Raw genomic sequence first — 23720 nt, forward strand, 5'->3', positions numbered from 1 at the left:
TCAAACATGTTTTGTGAGTACTTCTAAAGTTGCTGTAGAAACTGAATACGATTTAAATTATAAATGATTATTGATTGAATCACTAAACAATTACAAGAATTTCACACAGTGTTCATCGAGATTGAACTACTGTTCTTGACACTAACTAACTACTAACAGCCATTTAACTAACCTAACAACCTGGCTAATGCTAATTTCAAACTAGCCCCTGAACTATCAATAATTTATATTTACATCATAAACCTTGACCCGAGTGTAATAAAGTTACATTTAACCACCTTGTACTATCACAATATGTTCAATATCTTCCCATCAAGGTGAAAGATCATCAAAACCAAGCTTGTTAACCAGAAAAGAATGTTGTTTTGGTCCCAAAGCTTGTCATTACATCTGCAAGCTGCAAGTGTGTAGGTATGTAGGCTGTTTGTAAGAAATCATCTTGCACCTTGTCTCTAGTGAAATGGCCGTCTATATCCAAATGTTTTGTACGTTCATGGAAGCATGGATTGGCTGCAATCTGTTGTGCAGCCTTGTTGCCACAAAACAAAGTAACTGGAACATGAATTCACAGATCCTTGAGCAAGTACGTCATCCAAATCAATTCACAAGTGGTAGAAGCCATACTCCTATACTCTGCCTCTGTTGAAGACCTGGAAACAGTCACTTGTTTCTTTGTTTTCCAAGAAACCAATGAGTGACATAAGAAGATACAATAACCTGTGAGAGATCTTCTAGTCATTCAACAAGAAGCCCAATCAGCATCTGAAAAACCTGCAACCTTAAGATTAGGTTGAACAAGATAGAACAACCCCTTGGAAATAACCTTTTAAGTATCTTAACAGGTGTACTGCAGCCTGCATATGAGTATCTTTAGGGTTTGAAATGAATTGACTCAGATGTTGGACTGCATATGATATATCTGGATGTGTCATTGACAAATACAAAAGTCTTCCAACTAATCTTCTATAAACATCTAGAGAAGATAACTCATTACCTTTATCAGTTGAAAGTTTAAGAAATTGAGGTAATGGTGTTGAAGTAGGTTTACAAGCACTCAACCCTGCATCAGTCAACAAATCCGGAACATACTTTCTTTGATGAATGTAGGTTCAGTGGAGGTTGTACATAATTCTATACCCAAAAAATACCTTGCCAAGCCCAAATCTTTTATAGTGAATTTGTCATCCAAGTTGTCCTTGACCCACTTTATTTCTTCATTAGAATTGCCTGTTACTAGTATATCATCAACATATACTAAAACAACAATGAATTTATCATCCTTGGACTTAACAAACAGAGAATAATCATGTTTAGATTTTATGAAATCCAAAGATACCAAAAATTTGGTTAATTCTTGATTCCATTGTCTTGATGCTTGTTTAAGACCATATAATGATTTCTTCAATTTGCAAACTTGGTTTGGAAGGGCTTTAGTATATCCTTCAGGAAGCAGCACATAAATTTCTTCTTCCACAAAACATGAATAAATGCATTATTTACATCCATTTCGTGTAATGGCCATTGTTTAGCAGAAGCTATTGCTATGACAAACCTAACAGTTGCAGTTTTACCACAGGAGAGAATGTGTGCTTGTAGTCTATCTCTTCCTTTTGGTTATAATCCTTCACCACCAACCTAGCTTTCAATCTTTCAACAGACCCATCAGGATTGTACTTGGTTTTATAGACCCATTTAGAAGAAATAGCCTTATGAGTAGCTGGTGGTAACTCAGTTAACTCCCATTTTCATTATCTTCAAGAGCTTTTACTTCTTTTTTTCATAGCTTCAGTCCAGTCTGGATCTGCAGATGCTTCTTTATAGCTAGAAGGCTCTGTATATGTCAAAACATTGAAAAGAGAAGCAACATAGTCTGTAGGATACATATCAAAATCTGCATTTTTGAAGAATGGATAATTTGGTGCAGAACTAACATTATTAACCACTTTTTCAGGTTCAAATCAAATCCTTTAACCAAAAACAGCAGGTTTTGACACTCTTGTGGATCTTCTAACTTCATCATTGTTCACTACTGGAACAGATGGAATGGGTTGAACCTCTTGTGCACTTTCAGGTTTAATAGGATCATTTTGAATAGAATGAGTGTCTTCTTGAAAAGGCTCATTGAGGACCTCATCTTCATTATCACTACCATAAGTAGGCATTGTTTTTGTTGACACATCATAATTTTCATTGGAAGTATCATTAGTACCATCTCTATAAAGAAATACATCTTCCTTAAAATAAACATCTCTACTGCAAAACACTTCCTTTGAGTTTAAATTGTAGAGTTTATAACCCTTTTGCCCAGGTGAATAACCTAGCAAAATACACTTGATGCCTCTAGCTTCAAACTTATCCTTTTGTGGTTTTGTCAAGGTTTCATAACACAAACAACCAATTGTTCTTAAATGACTATAATCATGTGGCTTACCATTCAAAACTTCATAAGGTGTTTTCCAATCTAAAATCTTCATTGGCATCTTATTTATCAAGAAAGTAGCAGCTAATAAGCATTCTGCCAAAAACTGATTTGGAAGATTAGCATGTAATTTTAATGCCCAAGCTGTTTCTAAAAGATGCCTATGTTTTCTTTCAACTACCCCATTTTGTTGTGGAGTGTACACCATGGATTTTTGATGGATTACCCCATTCTATTTCAGAAAAGAACTGCAAACCCTATTAACAATTTCAGTTCCATTATCTGACCTAAGAAACTTAGGCTTAGTATTATAGTGATTCTTCACATAAGGAAAGAAGTTTAAAAGAATCTGGAGAATACTATCGTTATGATTTACTAAATAAGTCCATGTACACCTAGAACAATCATCTACAATAGTGAAAAAATAATGTTCACCATTTAGAGCTGCAGTTTTATAAGGCCCCCATAAATCAACATGTATTAGATGAAAATTGGAGTTGACTTATGTTGACTCTTAGGAAATGGTAACCTATGAGCCTTAGCTACCAAACAAGTATCACAAGAAAGATGAGATACTTTTGATTGATCACAATCAGATACATGATTTACTTGGATACATATGTATGTCCAAGTTTAGAATGGAAAAGTTCAACAGATACATTTGAAACTTTATTCTGAACAATGACATTATTTACAAAGGAGGATAAAGCTATGAATGAAGGTTTTGAAAGCACAGCTGTAGTAGGTTTTCATATGTAAAAATTGTTGAACCCTTCTCCTGCAGCAACCACTTGCTTAATTGAAGGGTCCTGAAACACAAACCAGGTAGGAAAGAATATGGCTAAGAGGAATTTGGATTTGAGTAACGTTCCAACAGATAAAAGATTGACTTTGAAATCTGGAACATAGAATACTTGAGTTAGGGTTAAGGTAGGGTTAATTTTCACACTACCAACCTGTTTGACCCACTTACTAGTTCCATCTGGCAATTTTAATCTTATTGGTCTATTTAACTCTCTTATAGATTGAAATAAACCAATATGTGGGGACATATGATTAGATGCCCCTGTGTCAATGATCCAATCTATTTTGAAATTAAAGTCACTATGTCTTTTAGCCAATATTTGCAAAGAGGTATGAAATGATGCCCCTGTATCTTGCTCTTGTCCTTTTCCTTTAAACATCTTCATCATCTCTTGACAAGCTGCATTAACCAACTTTTGACCCAATTCATGTTTTCCTCCATTAACCTCAACTTCTCCCTCAAAATCAAAAGGAGTATCCCTGTACATAAAGGGACTGAAATCAGTAGCAATTTGAGCAGCCATTATGTTACATTTCTTTCCTTTTCTGCCCTTATACCAATCCGGATACCCTATCCTTTCAAAACACTGTTCAAACCCATGTCCTTCTTGACTGCAAAATGTACACTTCTTCTCATCTTTTGCAAATTTCTTGACATTACCAAAACCACCACCACCTTTGTTATTTGCATAAAAGGCAGTAGGCTCATGCTCATGTTGTGTAACTTTTTTTGCATCTCTACCTGCTGAACATTGTAATATGCCTTGTTCAATGTTGGTAATGGATCCATGAACAAGATCTGCCCTCTAACAGCCTCATATTCATCATTAAGCTTCATTAAAAACTGAATCAACTTACCTCTATTATCAATTTCAATGTACTTTTCAATGATACCACAAGTACATTCTCTCATCTTACCACAACCACACATTGGAACACCATTGAGACTTAACAGTTCATCCCAATACCTTTTCAACTTATTATAATAAGTAGCCACAGTTTGACTTCCTTGATTGACCTTGCTACGTTCGCTTTCAATCTGATATATCAATGGACCATTGCTTTGTCTGTACCTTTATTGCAATTCCTTCCACAATCCACAAGCTGATTGTGCATAAAGAAACGATTCAGAAAGTTCTGCAACATAGAATTGAGAATCCAGCAAGTCACCATATAATCACATCTGGTTCACCTAGGAAAATTCAAATCAGTAATAGCAGGTTTATTCATCGTTCCATAGATGAACCCTAACTTCAACTTAGCACCTAGTGCCATTTTCACAGTACGGCTCCATCCGAGGAAATTAGTGACATTGAACGACGTGCTTGTTAAAGCCATTCCTGGATGATCGGAGCTAGCAAGATGCAACGGATCATTAGCCGTATGAACATCATTATTAGGAATTCCTTCAGTAATCACCATATCTTCGAATTGCACATAACAGAAAAGGTAATTGATCAACTAGTAATCAAAACACGGATCAATTTCGATTCAATCAATTGAATCGATCAGTTTCTGCTAATTAGGGCACGAAAATGATGATTGAAGAACAGAGAAATCACGCATCCATGCGCTCTGATACCATGTAGAAATGGAATACGATTGAAATTAAAGATGATTATTGATTGAATCACTAAACAATTACAAGAATTTCACACAGTGTTTATCGAGATTGAACTACTGTTCTTGACACTAACTAACTACTAACAGCCATTTAACTAACCTAACAACCAGGCTAATGCTAATTTACAAACTAGCCCCTGAATTATCAATAATTTATATTTACATCATAAACCTTGACCCGGTGTGATAAAGTTACATTTAACCACCTTGTACCATCACAATATGTTCAATAGTTGTGGATTTGTGGACTTCGAATAGGTAGAATTGACCAACTTCATGGACACACTGTTATCCTATGCTCATGAATATTCTTCCTGGGATGTGGATAGTAAAGATATTATGTATTGGAAAATAATGGATGGAGAGTTGATGGATTTCTCTAAGCAAGTTTTTTTTGGAGACTGTGTGTTCAACGGCTTCGCAAGTTGCATGGTACTCTCTTCTGTAGTTTCCCCTCAAAGCATCCCACTTCATTTTTTTTCATAAAGTTTTAACTTGTTGGGGGAAAATTGGAGACACAAGATAATCTAAAGGCTTAGGACGTTGGAATCGCGCAGATTATAAATTTGTCATGAATGTTGTACAATACAAACACATGATTATGATGACCATTTATCTTTCGAATGTCCATTTTTTAATTAAGTATGGGTCCTAGTAAAACATATCATTCCTTTGTATATTTCGAGTCATAAATGGCGGGGATATCGTTAATATTTTAAGTGGTGTGCCAAGAGGTGAGTGGCTAGGGTTCTTGTGTCTAAGACCATTCACAGTGGTGCCGGGGTGATGGGGCGTGATGAGGTGTTTTTGTGGGGTATATTGCTGATTTGGCAAAGGTGATGGCGTGATGGAGTTTGTAGTGGTGGGCGTGATGGTTATGTGATGAGTTAATTTTAATTTAGTTTTTCATTTTATTATTATTATTATTGTTATTATTATTATTATTATTATTATTATTATTATTATTATTATTATTATTATTATTATTATTATTACAAATATAAATCACTATTTTTTTAACGGCACTTTTATTAAAACAAAATCACGGTTACAATTTCTTTAAACTAAAGATTAATCACAATAACAATGATAATAAAGCTAAACAACGATAATACAACACAACATTTAGAAATTATTGAGATTAGGAGAATCAGACGAACATAATTTGTCATCCGTGTCGTACTGTGGCCCGGAGGGTACGTAGTCCTCTTCATCAGACACAATATTTTCGCTCTCATCTCGGAACTCGATATACAACTTGATGATTTCGTTGCGGGTCACAGCTCGACCTACAAGCATGGTCCAGTCTTCTTCATCTTTAAGAAGACTGGCTGGAACATTTGGTTCCTTGAAGAACCACACTTGTGAGAATGCAAGAGTTTGAGAAAATCAAGTAGTTCAGACAAGGGATAACTTCGGATATTCATGCAATACTCCCTCTGTTCAGAATTAACGGTGGAGTAATTCTTGACCTCGCGGTCGAATTCCCCACCATAGTTAACTTGAAGCATAACATTCATTTGAGACATTTTGAACTTATAAAATTTAGAATTAGTAGAGAAGTAAGTGTATGAGGTGTGGTTTGATAACAAATGAGGGGTTGCATTTATAGAGGTAGAATCACTTGTTTGAACGAATCAATTGTTTGAATTAAAAACAAATGTTGAATACAGATTTAATAAAGCAATAGTGTAATACAACTTTAAACAGAGCATCTCTTCTTAATACAACTTTATACAGAGCATCTCTGCTCAATTCAGCTTTATTAAAGCAATAGTTTTATGTAGAGAATCTCTGTTGAGCATCTTTCTGAGCATCTTTGAACGAATCCAATGTTGAAATTACAAAATATATTGAAAATAAAAATTACACAATTTATTAAAATTCAAAATTACACAATTTATTAAAATTCAAAATACAACAATTTATTAAACTTCTAAAGTTTTAAAATTAAACGTACTACATACTTAAAATAAATTAAGCATTTAAACTTCTAAAGTTTGGTGGAAGGCCCCAAATGTGTTCAGTGAGATCATGTCGAAGTTGGTCATGAATGTTTCTATCTCATATTTCATGTTCTCTTACATCACGACTTGTAGATCGATTCCTTACATAGCTAGGATTAGCTTCATCAATCCTAAGTAATTCTTCCTCAAGCCATAAAATGTTGAAGCCATTATCCTTGACTATCATGTTGTGCAAGAGCACTTTCTTGAAACTTTTTAGATTTTGCACGTGGCTCGTCGGTTGGGGTCGAATATGCCTTCATCAACATTGACCAATCTGGATAAAAACCGTCTGCCAAATAATAACCATTTGTGTAATCATTTCCATTTATAGTAAATGGAGCAAATGGTGCATTTACATTCTTAATGTCATTAAACAGCGAAGATTGATTCAAAACATTAACATCGTTGTTTGCACATGCGGCACCGAAGAATGCATGCCAAATCCATGTATCATATGAAGCAACTACTTCAAAAACTATGGTCGGCTGTCCTTGATGACAACTAGTATATTTCCCTTTCCAAGCATTTGGACAGTTCTTCCACTTCCAATGCATGCAGTCAATGCTTTTAAGCATTCCCCTAAACCCATGTTTTTCTTCGTGCGCGCTATACAAACGAGCTATATCGCTACTCGTTGGTTTCCTCAAATATTCATCAACATACAGTTCTAAAACACATTTACAAAAGCTATTGAGACAGAGAATTGATGTACCTTCAGCCATTTGTAAGTATTCGTCAAACATATCCGTTAACCAATCGTACAAGGGAACGGTACTCGCGAAAGACCATCGGAGTTCATAACATCCATTAGTGTACTTAACACCGCGTAACACTAACCCCCATGACAATGTGGTGTCTTAACACCGCGACAAACCCACATGTCAATCAAACCCATGAGTGGTGTCTTAACACCGCGACTAACCCACTCCCATGACAATGTGGTGTCTTAACACTGCGACTAACCCACATGTCAATCAAACCCATAAGTGGTGTCTTAACATCGCGACAAACCCACTCGTTACGTAGCATTTGGTGTCTTAACATCGCGACTAACCCACATTTCACGCTACACGAATAAATACATTATATACGTACACGCATAATTATTCCACTCACCTTGGAATGCCCGCACAAGTCATGTACAACATGATCTCCGTCCTCAACTCAGAGCAAGTAACCACCTATATCACACATAGGTACAATATACACATAAATAGCCATTCTATAAAAGAGAACCCGACACAAACATCCCTTAGTCGATGGATCACACCTTGCTCGCCATAACCCGCCCATTTAACACCTAATGGACCCAAACCAATTACCACTACGGGTGGTAATTCAAATCCACTCTACAAAGTACAATTTAACCCAAATTATACTTTACACCAATTATACCAACCTAGGTCTTAACACTAAATTACTACTTAGGTAGTAATCATTTCAAACTCCAAATACGCCAAAAATCCCAACACGTGCAATATTGACCCATATAGTTTTTCACCACGTTTGACTTGTGTTAAAAATATCATTTTAACCCAAAATCACTTCCCACGTTTACTTTCATTCAAAAACGCCATTTAACACTTAACAAACGTGTTTAACATCCCTTTGACCAAAACTAGTATCATCATCAAGTTTGACCCAATTCAATTTACCCATTTTGACCAAAGTCATAAAAAAATGCCCAATCTAACCAATAATCACTAACACAAGTGAAAATGGCCCTAATACACCAATTAAACCAAATCACAAGTGTTAAACCCTTAATTTACCCAATTTGACACATAAACCCTAATTTTGACCCACTTTAAAATTAGTTAACCAAATAAGCCCGAATGTGTTTCAATACTTTCATAATCACTAAAGCTAGTGATTAAAATCATTTTGCAAGCCTTAACTTGACCAAAACATCAACCAACCCAAAATCCACCAACGACACTATAAAACCCGATTACTAGCAACACTAAACTCACTTCATGAGTTTAAATGGGTTTCTCAACAAACCAAGTTCAAACCCTAACTTTGAATATCAAATCAAACAATGAAATTCGGAGTTAGAACTTACCAACACTACCAAAACATAGCTAGATACGTAGGGAACAATTTTAAAACTTGAGACTTGACCCGATTCACTCTTCTTCTTCTTCTCCAAATCTCCAATCCTCTCTCTAGAACCCCTCCTTCTCTCTCTAGGTTTTGATGGAAGTGGATGAGAAGAAAATGGAAGAAATGAGGTTTGGATAAGGTTGGGATCATATTTGAGGCTCCAAAACCCGTCCACATGTGAAATACCAATTTTGCCCTTCATTTAACTCATTAAAAGGCTGAAAAGCATCAGATCGTGCCTATTGTCGCGCCGCGGAGTAAACCCTCCGCGCCGTGGCTTAAAGGGTAATTTTAGTTCACATTTCCAAGCCTTCTAACCCTCAAAATAGGCAAAAGTCGCGCCGTGGAGATTCTGGTCGCGCCGCGGAGTTTGCCTGTTTCATCCGAACTTCAGCAACTTGTTTTGGCCATAACTTTTTGACCGTAACTCCATTTTTGATGAAAATAATATCGTTGGAAACGTAATAAGATTTCTTTTTCAATGGTAAGGTTTTGAAACATCAACTCAAACTTTATTTAGGGTCGAAAAGGTACGTACACTCCTTGTAACTCAAACAACGTCCAGTTTTCTTCGACATTCGAACAAGCAACACGTACATGCTTGGTACACTTCATACACGTATCGTACAATCATCTTTATACAATTATACAATCCTTCGTTCAACCCTTGTACACTATATATATGTACAACATATATAGATACTCGATACACATATATACATCGTACGAATGAACGGGTCTTACAATTGACATTCTAATTGATTATATGATTCACGATACGCTTAAATAATCTACTACTCATTCTAAAACGTCTTTTGAATCTATTTTCAGGATAATCTGGATTATCTTGGAAGTAGTGTACGTGTAGGTTTTCACCTGCAAGTTCACGATCTCTACGAATGTAAATTCGAGATCGTGGAACTCGTACATTGTTTGCAGCCTCTTCAGCTGCAGCCTCTTTAGCATCTAATTCTTCGGCCATTTCTCGTAAAATCATCAATTGGTCTTCATCATCCGAATCCCATATATCAAAAAGTTTAAACAAAGCTTTTGGCATTAAATTTTTTGTTAAGTATAGAAGTGATATATTGAAGAAAGTGTGTGAATAATTAAAATTAGAAGAGTGGTATATATGACAAAAATAAAATAAAAAAAATAATTAATTTGAAAATTAAACGCTATATAGCCGTTGCGATCCACATGGCCAACAACCATTCGATGCACCATTCTTCTTGTTCCAGTGATGGAGTCATCGCGCCCAAGGAATTTTGCCTCCATCACGCCACACAGGGGTGCGATGGAGGCGCGATGGTGATGATTCCGCTGCAGTCACGCCCCACTACGAATGGTCTAAGCCTTCTGCTTCATTGTACTTCATATGGTAATAAATGAATTCCAGGATATGTAAGTTTGGAAGTTGGAGTCCGGATCAAGTTTTCAAACAGTCAAGCTCAATTAAATGTTCTTGAAGTTCAAGAATTCTCATCATGTTCACGAGATAAAAGCTAAATGGAATATTTAGTCAATTTTGTGTGTTTCATGTTGCTTTGGCTGATTTTTTGTTTGGCTCGTGGACTTTATGATTGGAAAACATAGTCTTTGATTGTTGGTTGTGAGTTGGAGTTGTTTGTAGCCTTAGTTGTATAATTTATTTATTATTAATGATAGTTACTGAGTGATTATCTTTTACTAAAAGTAATATTTTTTCTGTTTTATTAGAAGTAACATGTTTTGACCTTTTCAAAGTTTTTATTTAATAATTTGGACCTTAAATATATTTTTTTATATTATATAATATTAGATGAAAATTATATGAATAAATTTCGTTTTAAATGTGTTTTTTATTTATATGAGTTTTATCAACTATTATTATATAATACAAATAAAATATTTGAGGTTTAAAAGAATAGATTTTAAATATCAAAAATGACACTGCGACGGAGTAATGAATAGTTTGAACTTATCCCACATGAATGAATCACCTTTATATTTGTCTAGTGGGGGATTGACATTCTCAATTTATTTATTTATTTATTTATTTATTTATTTATTTATTTATTTATTTATTTATTTATTGTACATGTATAGTGCATATGTATGTACACCTTATAGGCTTATACCTTATCATTATGTCATAAGTCTCTAATCCCTTATCAAGTATATATGTTTTCATGACTAGAATGATCGTGTCAATGAGTAAGAGCATATCTCAAGCCTATAAACATTTTGAAACTTCAAAAACAGGGATTACAACACCTTTGGCCTTTATGTTATGTTATTTAATATACGTTATTCATAATTCATAATATAATATATATTAGAAACTAGATAGATATATTCGATGGAAACAGATAGGGAGAATCAGATAAAACATAAAACATTGATAAAAAGTGTAAAAAATAAAGCGCGTTTGATCAATTCTTTTAGATGTAACTTAAGTGTAAATTTAGACGTGAAAAAGCCTCTCCTTTTGAAATATATATATACTAGTCTTTAAGAACCCGTGCGTTGCACGACGACTCTTATTCAAACAAACTGAACCTATATGTTATATCATTCTAAAATATAGTATTGGAAAACATTATTATTAATACTAATTAGCTGTACGATACAATTAGAATGACGAAAGCCTTCAATATTAATAATATTTATATTGAAAGCAAATGTTTTGATACAATTAAAACTGGCATATTATCATGTTGTGTAGCCCAAAAATAACAGTATACATGAGTTGTACAATTAAGAGTCCGTGCGTTGAATGGCGACTCTTAATCAAACAAACTGAAAACGTAAATGTTATATCTAAAATAGCTTTAATATCCAAAATCCTTCGGTAATATTACTTTCATCGCTTACGGGATGCAGACTCGGTGACCACCTCGTAAAATTCATATGTATGTCAACCGTAGCAGTTCTTTCATAGTTTCAACCGTTTAAGCTGAAATACATACATCAAATAAGTTAACTCCAGCCAACAAATCAAGCTTTAAAAGTTAAAAAAGAGCTTAATTTATCCGTTGAGCATAACATATAAGATGTATACGGATACACAACTACACTTAAACTTTCAGACAATCCGCAAAATCGGTTTGTATAACTAACTCTTTAGCATTTCGAGACCTCAATCTCACTGCAACTAATATCTCCACCATAAACTGCAATGTCAACTTTGGTTTAGTTATCATGTGATATCAGCAGATGCTAAGCAACATGTGAATATCAAAAAATTTTGAACACGTGAAATCTTCAAACTCAACGGTGAAGCGTGTTTTAGTTTGTTTAAGAAAGAACGACACCACCCATCATTAGTTTTAACAGCTTCATTTACCACTCAATTTTGATCTTTACTAAAAGATTTCATAAAGACCATAGAAGATTAACACTTAACGTATAACTTGTAACTGGTTGCATTTACTAAATGCTGAATGATTTCCACATGACAGAAACATCTATTGATTGTTTCCAGCCTAAAAATTAGAGGTATATCGGCGCTTGCACAAAACTTAGGGTGAATCTCCTTATTTCTAAAAGGCGAGCGTTTGAAGCAAAAAAAAAAAAAAAAAAAAAAAACACTTTTATAGAGTTCACCTCGTGAGAACAGTGTCTTCAGATGGTCAACATCACAATATTTTCTCATAAATATTTTTGTGATGGTCTTTAATTAACGCAACATTCTGTCAAGAATTGAACATATTATTTACACATGATAACAAATGAAAAGAATGATTTAACAAAAAAGAATAGTCGAAAAGACGAACTGAGCTGAGAGAGTAATGTGTAGCAAGCCCAGACGCAATCATTTCTACTCCTCTGAGCCCGTCTCCCGTTTTACCCAAATACATCCCTGCGTTGAACGGTAGCTCAAAAATATAGTATTTGAATGCGTTAATAATGGTACAAATTTCTTGTATTATACACTTACGCTAATGAAACAAATCATTAATGAAATTACCCTGTTTTGACCAAGGCCTTAACTTAGCCTAGTAAGTTATGGTACCAACATTAGCATACTCAGTTTCCCTTATTTATTGACAAAATTTCATTCCTCGTCCCTGAACTTTACATCGATTTTGACTCCCGGTCCTTTTTTTTTTTTTTTGTGCATTCCGAGTCCCTAAACTATGAAAAGAGTACATCCCTCGTCCCCCCGTCTAGTTTCTGTCAATTTCAGCCGTTTGTTCAGTCATGTGAGGGTAAAAAGGTCATTTTGTCTTAAATGTATTTAATTATTAAAGGTTCACCCATTTTGGCTTATTTTGGCTTGTATGGAAAAGGGGAGATAAGGAGAATAAATTGTGGGACCCACATGCCAAACTTCACAAACATTACACTCAATCCACCCGTAACTACTGGTGTTGCTGTTTCTTCTTCATACATACATACATACATACATATATATATATATATATATATATATATATATATATATATATATATATATATATATATATATATATATATATATATATATATATATGTTTTTGAACAGCAACATCATAAGTTTTCGAACACCAAGAACAGAGTGTGGCCGAAGATGGATGGTTAGCGGCAGTTGGTGGTGGTGTTAATGGAAAACACCTCAAAACTCCATGAAACTTCATGAAAAGTTGCAAATAGCTGCAGTATCAACCATTAAACACATCTCCATTCTTAGATTTTGCAGAAACACAAACAAAATCGATGAACAATTCAATTTTAGTTTCAATTTTTTTTCAAAATAAAATATACAGATCTCAGTGATGACAACGAATTAGCTTCTGGTATTTTGAACACACCTTCACGAAAGGATTACCAAGCTTTCCATTCAAACACAATTTCCAATTTTGTTCTCGATTTTCAAAACCCAAAAGTCAACTAAAAAGTCAAACTTTCAAAAAATAAAAATTGGTTTTTCAGCAGTTGAGATGTTGTTTTTGGATTATATATATATATGAACCTTCACGTTTGACTCGAGTGAATCCGGATTTTGGTGGTGATGATTGTAAATGTGATGAGATTGAAGAAGATGAAGAATTGAAGTGGGTCCATTTGAGATTTTGATTTTTTTTCTTCTAAAGAATGAGTGGGTGATAAATGGGATTTAATAAAAGATGATAACTTTGTTATGTGAAGAAGAAGACATAATTACGCTCCTCATCCTTGTAGTTTGATGACTTTTTTACCCTCACATGCTCTGCACGTGATAGGAGGGTAACGGAAAAATTGACAGAAAATAGACGGGAGGATGAGGGATGTAGATTTATGATACATTAGGGACTCGGAATGCACAAAAAAAAAGAAAAAGAACCGGGAGTCAAAGTCAATGTAAAGTTCAGGGACGAGGAATGAAATTTTGTCTTATTTATTCAAGATCTTCCCTAACAACTTAAAGTACCTTGTTGTGTCGTGTGATCTTTCGCTAAAACTACTTAAAGTATCAAACCCCAAGTCTTATAACATGCAACAAAAAAAGGGCGTAAAAATATTTAGTTTTCATAAACTTAAAAGGTTGATAATTCAATGATTGCACATGATGATCATAACCTAATAATACTCAAAAATTACATGTATCATCCACTTTAATGGTACCTAATTGCATTATCATGGAAGTTTATGTTCGGGTCTTACAATGAAACCCACAATTTCATAAATATAGTAACAGACTATTTATGGCAAATATTATTGTGTATATTTTTATTATAGTTTAGATTGTGTAAATCTCTTGTAACTTATTCTCCAAGATGTACATGTACTATAAATATTATTGAATAACACAATTGCACATTAAGGTGAGATTTATAAATATTATCTCATGGTATCAGCTTAATCACGATCCTATCTCTCTAATTCGTTTCTTTTTCTCTTTTGAAGTTATTATATTTTACACCTACAATTGGTGATCTCATCTCTGCCGACATTAACATATCAACTTGTGTTCATCTTTTTACTTTATATGAGAAGATAATTAATTACTTGGTCCTACCTTCTTTTGTCCTACCTTACCCTATTTTTCTTTTTTTCTTTTTCTGACCATCGATCCCTTTCCTTATTCCATGGCTAGTGATTCAAGTCTTAATGATACCACTACCACCATCGATTCTCCACTTCCTTTATCAACTGTTCTCCATATGTTAACCATCAAACTTAACTCCACAAACTACCTTCTTTGGCACAAACAAATGCAGCCTTTACTTGCTTATCAGCAACTCACGGGTTATGTAGATGGCACAAAGCAGAAACCTTCACCCACCATAACCGAAGGCGCTACAATTTCCCCTAATCCTGCTTATGCTTCATGGGTTGCTGGCGACCAACGTGCTCTAATAATCATTCAATCATCACTATCTGAAGAGGCTATGGCCGAAGTTCTTGGACACTCTACATCTCGTGATGTATGGCTTGCTCTTGAATCCACTTATCGCCATGATTCGAGGGAACGATCTCATACTCTGCGTGATTCTCTTCGCAATCTCAAGAAGGGTTCTTCATCTGTTCCTGAATTTTCTAAGAAGTTTAAAGGCATATGCGATCAATTGCAAGCTATTGGTGAAGTAATCTCTGATGATGACAAAACGCATTGGTTTTTGTGTGGTCTCGGTCCATCGTTTGAAACCTTTTCCACGACACAACGGCTTATCACTCCTAGACCTAAATTTCGTGACTTGGTATCTCAGGCAGAAAGTCACGAGATGTTTCTTCAGTCCGTCATGGATACTCCTGCTGCTGCTCCGGTTGCTTTTAACACCACGACTTTAGCCACTTCTTCTCGTGGTCGTGGTCGTGGCTCATCGAATACTCGGGGCTCTTATTCTCGGGGCTCTTATTCTCGAGGCTCTTACTCTCGAGGCCGTGGTCGTGGTAATTCAAATTGGCGTCCACCTCACTGTCAATGGTGTAGGCAGAATGGTCATTATGCAAGCTCATGCCCCGATCTTCAGAATGTTGCTCGTTCATCTTCTTCTGCACCAACGATTGATGCTAATCTTGCTGCGGCTTTTCAGGCTCAATGTAATACTACTCCGGATTGGTTTGTTGATACAGGTGCATCGGATCACATGACTTCGCATGCTTCTCAACTTGATACCGCCACTCCTTACACTGGTAATGATTCGGTTTTCTTTGCCAATGGAGAAAATTCTCATGTATCTCACATTGGCAAGCTGACCTTATCTCCACACATTTCTTTACTTGATGTTTTAGTGGTTCCTAATATTAAAAAGAATTTGCTTTCAGTTAGTAAGTTAACTCGTGATAATCAGGTTGATGTGTTATTTTCTGATCCAATGTTTTTTGTTCAGAACCGCCGAACCAAGGAAACTCTCGCCACAGGAAGGCGTAGAAATGGATTATATGTTTTAGAACGAAGTCAGCATGCGTTTTTGGCAAAGCTTTCCTCTAAACGTTTACATGCTTCTTTTGATTTATGGCACAATAGATTAGGGCATGTTTCTCATGATGTTATTTCAGTTTTACATAAACATGGTTGTTTATCTATTACTTCTGTTTTACCGAATCCCAGTTTATGCTCTTCTTGCCAAGTAGCAAAGAGCAAACGATTACCTTTTGATGTTAATTTAAAACGTTCTTTACATACTTTGGATTTAGTACATTGTGATTTGTGGGGACCTTCTCCTGTTGTTTCTATTGATGGTTATCGTTATTATGTTATTTTCGTTGATGATCACTCTAGATTCACATGGTTTTATCCGTTAAAGGCTAAATCTGAGTTTGCTAGTGTCTTTGCAGCTTTTATTGCATTAGTGCAAACACAATTTTCATGCAAAATTAAGATATTTCAATCGGATGGTGGTACTGAATTTACGAATCATATAGTTCGTGATATGTTGATCAAAAATGGCACTCATCATCGGCTCTCTTGCCCGCATACGCCTCAACAAAATGGGCGAGCTGAAAGAAAACATCGACATGTCACTGAAACTGGTTTGGCTCTTATGTTTAACGCTCATGTGCCGGCCTCTTATTGGACTCACGCTTTTAGCTCCGCTATTTATATTATTAATCGTCTACCTACAAAGGTTCTTGATTTTCAATCACCTTATGAGCTGTTATTCTTTACCAAGCCAAATTATGCTAATTTTCGTGTTTTTGGATGTTGTGTTTTCCCATATCTTCGGGATTATTCTTCTCACAAGCTTGCTCCTCGAAGTACGTCTTGTGTTTTTATCGGCTATAGTACTCGTTACAAGGGTTATCAATGTCTTGACTTATCTACGCATCGCATTTACACAACTCGCCATGCACAGTTTGACGAATCAGTTTTTCCATTTAAAGGTCAATCATCAAATGCTACTCCTCTTCTTTCAACCTATTGTGATGGTTACCCTATACCAATGTCTTCGTCAACATCATTATCCTCACCTCCTATTGGACCAAGTGCAGTTCAGCCTTGTGATTTATGTGAGCATTCGTCAACGATTTTATCTGCCTCATCTCTTGTGACTCCAGCAGCTACTTCGGCTGCACCCGAATCTCCTTCAGTTACGGATTCACCCACTGCAACTCCATCTGCAACTTCGGTCTCTGCTTCGTCAACAGCAGCTGCTCCTGTTGCTACTTTACCTACGCATCCTATGCAAACCCGAGCCAAAGCAGGTATTTTCAAGCCAAAGCATTTTGCGGATCTTTCTCGTCTTCGGTCCTCTTCTTTACATCACGCTCTCTTCACTTCAAAAGAGCCAAAAGGTTTTAAATCTGCTGCTAAGGACCCGAAGTGGTTTGCTGCTATGTGTGATGAAATGAAGGCTCTAACTGTCAATAATACTTGGGACTTAGTGCCGCGTCCATTGCATTCCAATATTGTTGGTTCCAAGTGGGTTTTCCGTACCAAGTTTTTAGCCGATGGATCTATTGACAAATATAAAGCACGTTTGGTTGCTCAGGGGTTTACTCAAGTTCCGGGAATTGATTATTCTTCTACTTTTAGCCCCGTTGTTAAAGCTTCCACTGTTCGAGTTATCCTGTCTTTAGCTGTCTTAAACAGGTGGCCTCTTCATCAGCTCGATGTTAAAAATGCTTTTCTCAATGGCAATTTATCTGAAATTGTTTATATGGAGCAACCTCCAGGTTTCTTGGATTCACGCTTTCCAAATCATGTTTGTCGATTAAAAAAGGCGTTATATGGTTTGAAACAGGCTCCTCGGGCTTGGTTCCAACGCTTAAGCTCATTTCTTGTTCGCCTTGGTTTTTCTTGTAGTCGGGCTGACACCTCCTTATTTATTTTTAAAAAGGCATCTGATATTCTTTATCTTTTGGTATACGTTGATGACATTATTCTTACTGGCAACAATGCCGCTATGGTTCGTCAGTTTATTTCTCGCTTAAATAAGGAGTTTCTTATCACTGATCTTGGGAAGCTTAATTATTTTCTTGGTCTTGAGGTTTCTTATCATAATTCGGGTATCTCATTTCTTATCACGGATTTTAAGATATGTTAAAGGAACTTTGTCATTTGGTCTCTCATTTCTTCATGCTTCATCTTCAAATGTTTTGGGTTATTCTGATGCGGATTGGGCTCGATGTATCGAGACTCGTCGATCCACTTATGGTTACTCTATTTTTTTTGGTGGTAATCTTGTTTCCTGGAGTGCAAAGAAGCAACCAACTGTTGCTCGGTCTAGTTGTGAGTCAGAATATCGGGCAATGGCAAATACTGCTGCCGAGATTTTATGGCTTACTAATCTTCTTCGAGAACTGCATGTCTTGCCCAATGGTCGTCCCACTTTACTATGTGATAATCGCAGTGCTATCTTTTTAAGTCAGAACCCGGTTTCTCATAAGCGTGCAAAGCACATTGACATTGATTACCATTTTGTTCGTGAATTGGTGTTGTCCGGGAAGCTTCATACCAGCTATGTATCCACTCATTTGCAACTAGCTGATATCTTCACCAAGAGTCTTCCTCGTCCATTGTTTGAAGAATTTCGGTCCAAGCTTCGAGTTGGCTCTCCCCCCTCTGCGCTTGTGGGGGGGTAACAGACTATTTATGGCAAATATTATTGTGTATATTTTTATTATAGTTTAGATTGTGTAAATCTCTTGTAACTTATTCTCCAAGATGTACATGTACTATAAATATTATTGAATAACACAATTGCACATTAAGGTGAGATTTATAAATATTATCTCATATAGTATACAAAAATTTGACAACATGAAGCTTTTAGTCAAGAAATAAACACGAACGTAATACCTCTCATCTGAACTTGGGGTATGTGTTATGAGTACATAACTTGAACCTTTTTCAAGCATAAGACAAACACGATAAAACATCATTAGTAATCCAAATAATAACAATTACTCATAATATCCTCATGTAGTGATTCTATTCTAGAAATGTGCCTTGATTTGATAAAATATATTATTCGAATGCCAAAAAAAAGTATTAAAGTTATGGTCAAGTATTCCTAATCAGAGTACATTAGTTTATATGGTATTTTTCGATTTTGACACTATGGTTTTCCAAAGTTGACCAGAGTTGACTATTTCACCATGGTGATCGGCTATTGTTCAATTTCACTTTTAAATCCTGTTAAAAAATCTGAATATGGCCCAAAAAACTTTTGAACTATCCTAAAAATACCAATTATGCACCTAGACAAATATGGACTTTAGAACGGGTCATGTCAACTTAAGCCCAAAAGAGGAAAAACAGAATGGTCTATCGTCTATGACATAAAAACCTTTTTGCAAAGATCGGCTTAAAACATGACGTAGTTGTTATCATTGCAGTCAAAATACATACACCTAAAATGAGATTGGTAAGATTGTTAAAATATCTCAAATACATATATAATCCTATTATGTCATAAGAGGATTTTTAGAGTGTATTCAAGTGTTGACGCCTTATAACCCTAGCATTAATCATACACCTTATAAAAATATGTATAACGTACCTTCAGTTTTAGACTGTATTCACGTGCTCACACCTATTAGATCACCAACAGCCATGGCCAGTCCCCTAACCGAATAACCAAATTCATAAGAGGTTTAGAGTGTGGGCAATCATATGAACCTTTGAGTACTTACTGCATGTAAATAAAATCATCAAACTAACATTTTCAATAACCATATTTTTTGCTGTTATAAGATTCTGCAGGGATAAACATAGCATACACATCATTTAGTACTTAATTTTATGGACTCGAAAGTTTAAATTATAAACCTGTGCCTCAGCAAAATCCACAGTTTTAGGGAACCCTTTTAGTGATCCATAATCGATAGACCGGAAAATCTGCCAAGTAAAAAAAAAAAAAACATGATTTTTATTATTATTATTATTATTATTATTATTATTATTATTATTATTATTATTATTATTTTTACAGTTTCAAGCAATTTCTAACCTGCACGTGCCAATTATCAGGATCATCTTCACTTGATACATGCAATAAAGGATCATCTTCAGGAACCAATGTGTGATCTTCATGTTATGGAGTTATATATCGAGGACTTGCAATCCACGAGATTCGGACAATCTTTAACAACGCATCATCTTGCCAATGAGCCATCCTTTTCGCAACTAACGCAAATTCTCTCCATTTTGTCGTTGTTCTCCACCGTTGTTCAAAGTTTAGCAACACATCATATGTGATCATATACATAGCATTGTATATGTATATTTTATTGGCTAAAGGCCAAAGGCTGAACTGCGCGAATTATAAGGCAAAGCTATGCAATATTCGCTGAAAATAAGCACAGCGGTCATGTTTTCGCATTGATATAAAGACTGCGGTTTAATCCGCTGAGTTTCCACGGATAGTTAAGGTACTCGCGGATCGCGGATATCTCGAAACCTATAAATAGAGAGCTTGGCCTCTCATTTAGAGGTTGTTGATTCTCTGCCATTTGCCTAAGCCTTTGTAGATTTCACTTGTGACTTTGCCCAAGGACTTCTTACATTGAGTTAAGGTGAATCATGCTAATCGATAACGAAGACCGGGTCGGGGTGGTTGATCACTTGATAGTTAAAGTGAAAAACGATCATCGGGGCCCAAAACAAACAACAACACCCCAATCCTCCTCATTGCACTCGATCCTAGATCCAATTTCGTGAGGAAGACGGATCTAGGCTCGATCAATTGGCGCCATCCGTGGGACACGTTTTACGAATTAAACTGAAAATTTTTGTTTTACGCTGTTAAACAATTAATTAGGCGGTTTAATTTCAATCGTGTTTTTGTTGCGATGATTCGCAGGTGCGTGTTTTCAAATTGGCAGTAAATAATGAATAACATTGGCGATAATAGTGATAACATTGCCACTATGCGAATGAATGTCCAAAAAAGAGGAAAGAAGCGAAAATCTGCCAAAATGTATCATAATTGGCAATCAGCGCCAATTAGCTTTCCAACAATGCAGAGCGACGATTTTTCTGAAATGCCGATAATAGTATCGTGTAAAATTGCGGACGCTAATATCACAGTGATGAAAGTTCATGTTGATAATGGTAGTAGCGTTGATATTATTTACGAACAATGTTTCGCTCAGTTGCCAGAGGATATTAAAGCAAATCTGCAAACGACTGCGGTTTCGCTAACCGGTTTTGCAGGAGAATTTTCGCTACCAATTGGTGTCTTGTCGCTGAACATCGAGCTAGCCGATGTAAATAATAATGCTTTAGCGCGACAAGCACGGCTAGATTTCTATGTTATGCGAGCTTCTTCTCGCTATAACATGTTGCTAGGAAGAACCGCTATAAGCAAATTTGGAATTGTACCGTCCACAATTCATGGCATGATTAAATTTTCAACATATAAAGGAATCGCCGCAATATGTTCAGCGAGCATAGTGCCTATTTGCGCGGCTGTCAATGTAAAAACCGCAGGTCAGAAACCTGAGGATACTGCGGATAAGGAGGATAGCATGGAAATAGTTAATCCTGCATATCCAGAACAGAAAATCAAAGTAGGTCGCAATCTTAGTGCGGATACTCGAAAGCAAATTGTGCAATTACTTGATGAATATATGGATGTTTTTGCCTGGTGCGAAAATGATATGATCGGTGTTCCGCGTCGCATTACGGAACACAAGCTAAATGTAAATCCAGCTCTAAAACCAGTAGTGCAAAAGCGAAGGGGTATGGCCCCAGATCGCGTCAAATGGTTGTGCGAAGAAGTCACAAAATTAGTTCGAGCTGGAATTTTGCGCGAAGTACAATATCAGTCATGGATCGCGAATCCAGTATTGGTGAAAAAACCAGATAATTCCCGGCGAATGTGTATTGACTACAAAGATCTGAATAAAGCGTGCACCAAAGATAATTATCCGCTGCCAGAAATAGATTTAAAGGTGGAATCTTTGCATGCATTTCCATATAAATGTTTTCTGGATGCGGCAAGAGGTTATCATCAAATCCCTATGGCGCAAGAGGACGCAGATAAAACCGCGTTTCATACAGGCAAAGGCATATATTGTTATATAATGATGCCTTTTGGACTAATCAATGCAGGTGCGACATATCAGCGCTTGATTGACGCCGCGTTTGATAAGCAAATAGGGCGTAATCTTGAGGCCTATGTCGATGATTTAGTCATCAAAAGTACAACGCAAGAGCGAATCGTTGAAGATATGCGCGAAACATTTAATAAACTGCGTGAGATAAACATGAAGCTCAATCCGCTGAAATGCAGTTTCGGCGAAACTGAAGGAAAGTTTTTAGGATATCTTATTACGGAACAAGGTATTCAAGCTAATCCAAAAAAGATCGCGGCTATCGAAAATATGACCGCGCCAAAGACGGTTAAGGAAGTGCAATGTTTAACAGGCAAATTGGCCGCCCTAACGCGTTTTTTGTCTAAAGCTGCTGAGCCACAATTGCCATTTTTCAAAACTTTAAAAGGTTGCTTGAAGCAGAAGAATTTTGTTTGGACCGCTGAAGCAGATTCTGCGTTTCAAGAGATGAAAAACCTGTTGAAAACTTTTCCTACACTAACAGCGCTAATTCATGGCGAAATTCTCTATCTATATATTTCAGTAGCAAATGAAGCGTTTGGCTCAATCTTGATAGCGGAAAGAAACAAAATACAAAAGCTAGTGTATTTTGTTAGCAAAGCTCTTACGGGAAGCGAAATAAACTATGCGCCGATCGAAAAGTTTGTATATGCGCTCATTTTAACAACGCGAAGGCTACGTAGATATTTTCAGGGGCATCCAGTGCATGTGCTAACCAATCTGCCAATCAGGCAAGTTTTAACAAAACCGGAGATTTCCGGTAGACTCGCATTATGGGCAGTGGAGTTGGGTGCCTATCAAATATCCTACTTTCCGCGAAGTGCGGAAAAAGGTCAAGTTATGGCAGATTATCTCGCAGAGCTGTCTAGAGAGTTGGAAGTAATTAATGAGCGAACCGCGCTAAAACCAGCAGTTAATGAAACTTGGGAGTTATATACTGATGGTGCTTCTTGTGCGGAAGGTGCAGGTGCGGGTTTAGTTTTGGTAAGTTCTAATGGCGAAGAGCACACTTACGCACTGCGGTTTAATTTTGATGTGACAAACAATGAGGCAGAATATGAAGCATTGCTTGCAGGCTTAAATATCGCGCAAAAAATGAATATTGTTAAGTTGCATGCATTTACAGATTCGCAACTAGTAGCGAATCAGTTTAGCGGATCTTTTGAAGCGCATGATCCTTCTATGCAGAAGTACTTGCAATTGCTAAAAGAAACTACTGCGCGGTTCGAATACTTTGAACTCGCGCAAGTGCCTAGAAGTCAAAACAAAAAGGCATATGCTTTGAGCAAATTAGCCGCTCTAACATTTTC

General features: G+C 36.2%; 1 protein-coding gene and 1 long non-coding RNA gene across 2 annotated transcripts; both read right to left on the reverse strand.

Moving 5' to 3' along the window:
* Window positions 1-3168: 3168 nt before the first annotated feature.
* Window positions 3169-4645, reverse strand: LOC139875727 (uncharacterized). The gene is made up of 3 exons (XM_071863036.1): window positions 4416-4645; window positions 4082-4296; window positions 3169-3965 (listed from the first exon to the last, which is right to left on the reverse strand). Exons 1-3 carry the CDS (start codon window positions 4643-4645, stop codon window positions 3169-3171), a joined length of 1242 nt encoding a protein of 413 aa, XP_071719137.1.
* A 14466-nt stretch (window positions 4646-19111) lies between these two features.
* Window positions 19112-20534, reverse strand: LOC139877596 (uncharacterized). The gene is made up of 3 exons (XR_011768684.1): window positions 20304-20534; window positions 20123-20191; window positions 19112-19985 (listed from the first exon to the last, which is right to left on the reverse strand). It is a non-coding gene; the product is annotated as an uncharacterized lncRNA (long non-coding RNA).
* Between the last annotated feature and the right edge of the window lie 3186 nt (window positions 20535-23720).

Source organism: Rutidosis leptorrhynchoides, chromosome 11 (genome assembly GCF_046630445.1).
Source record: "Rutidosis leptorrhynchoides isolate AG116_Rl617_1_P2 chromosome 11, CSIRO_AGI_Rlap_v1, whole genome shotgun sequence".
Classification (NCBI taxonomy): Eukaryota; Viridiplantae; Streptophyta; class Magnoliopsida; order Asterales; family Asteraceae; genus Rutidosis; species Rutidosis leptorrhynchoides.

Coding starts and splice junctions, on each gene's coding strand:
- LOC139875727 (XM_071863036.1), bottom strand. CDS start 4,645: ATGGTGATTACTGAAGGAATTCCTAATAATGATGTTCATACGGCTAAT. Junction 4,297..4,415: donor ACTGATTTGAATTTTCCTAG/GTGAACCAGATG, acceptor ATTGCAATAAAG/GTACAGACAAAGCAATGGTC. Junction 3,966..4,081: donor CATTGAAATTGATAATAGAG/GTAAGTTGATTC, acceptor AATGTTCAGCAG/GTAGAGATGCAAAAAAAGTT.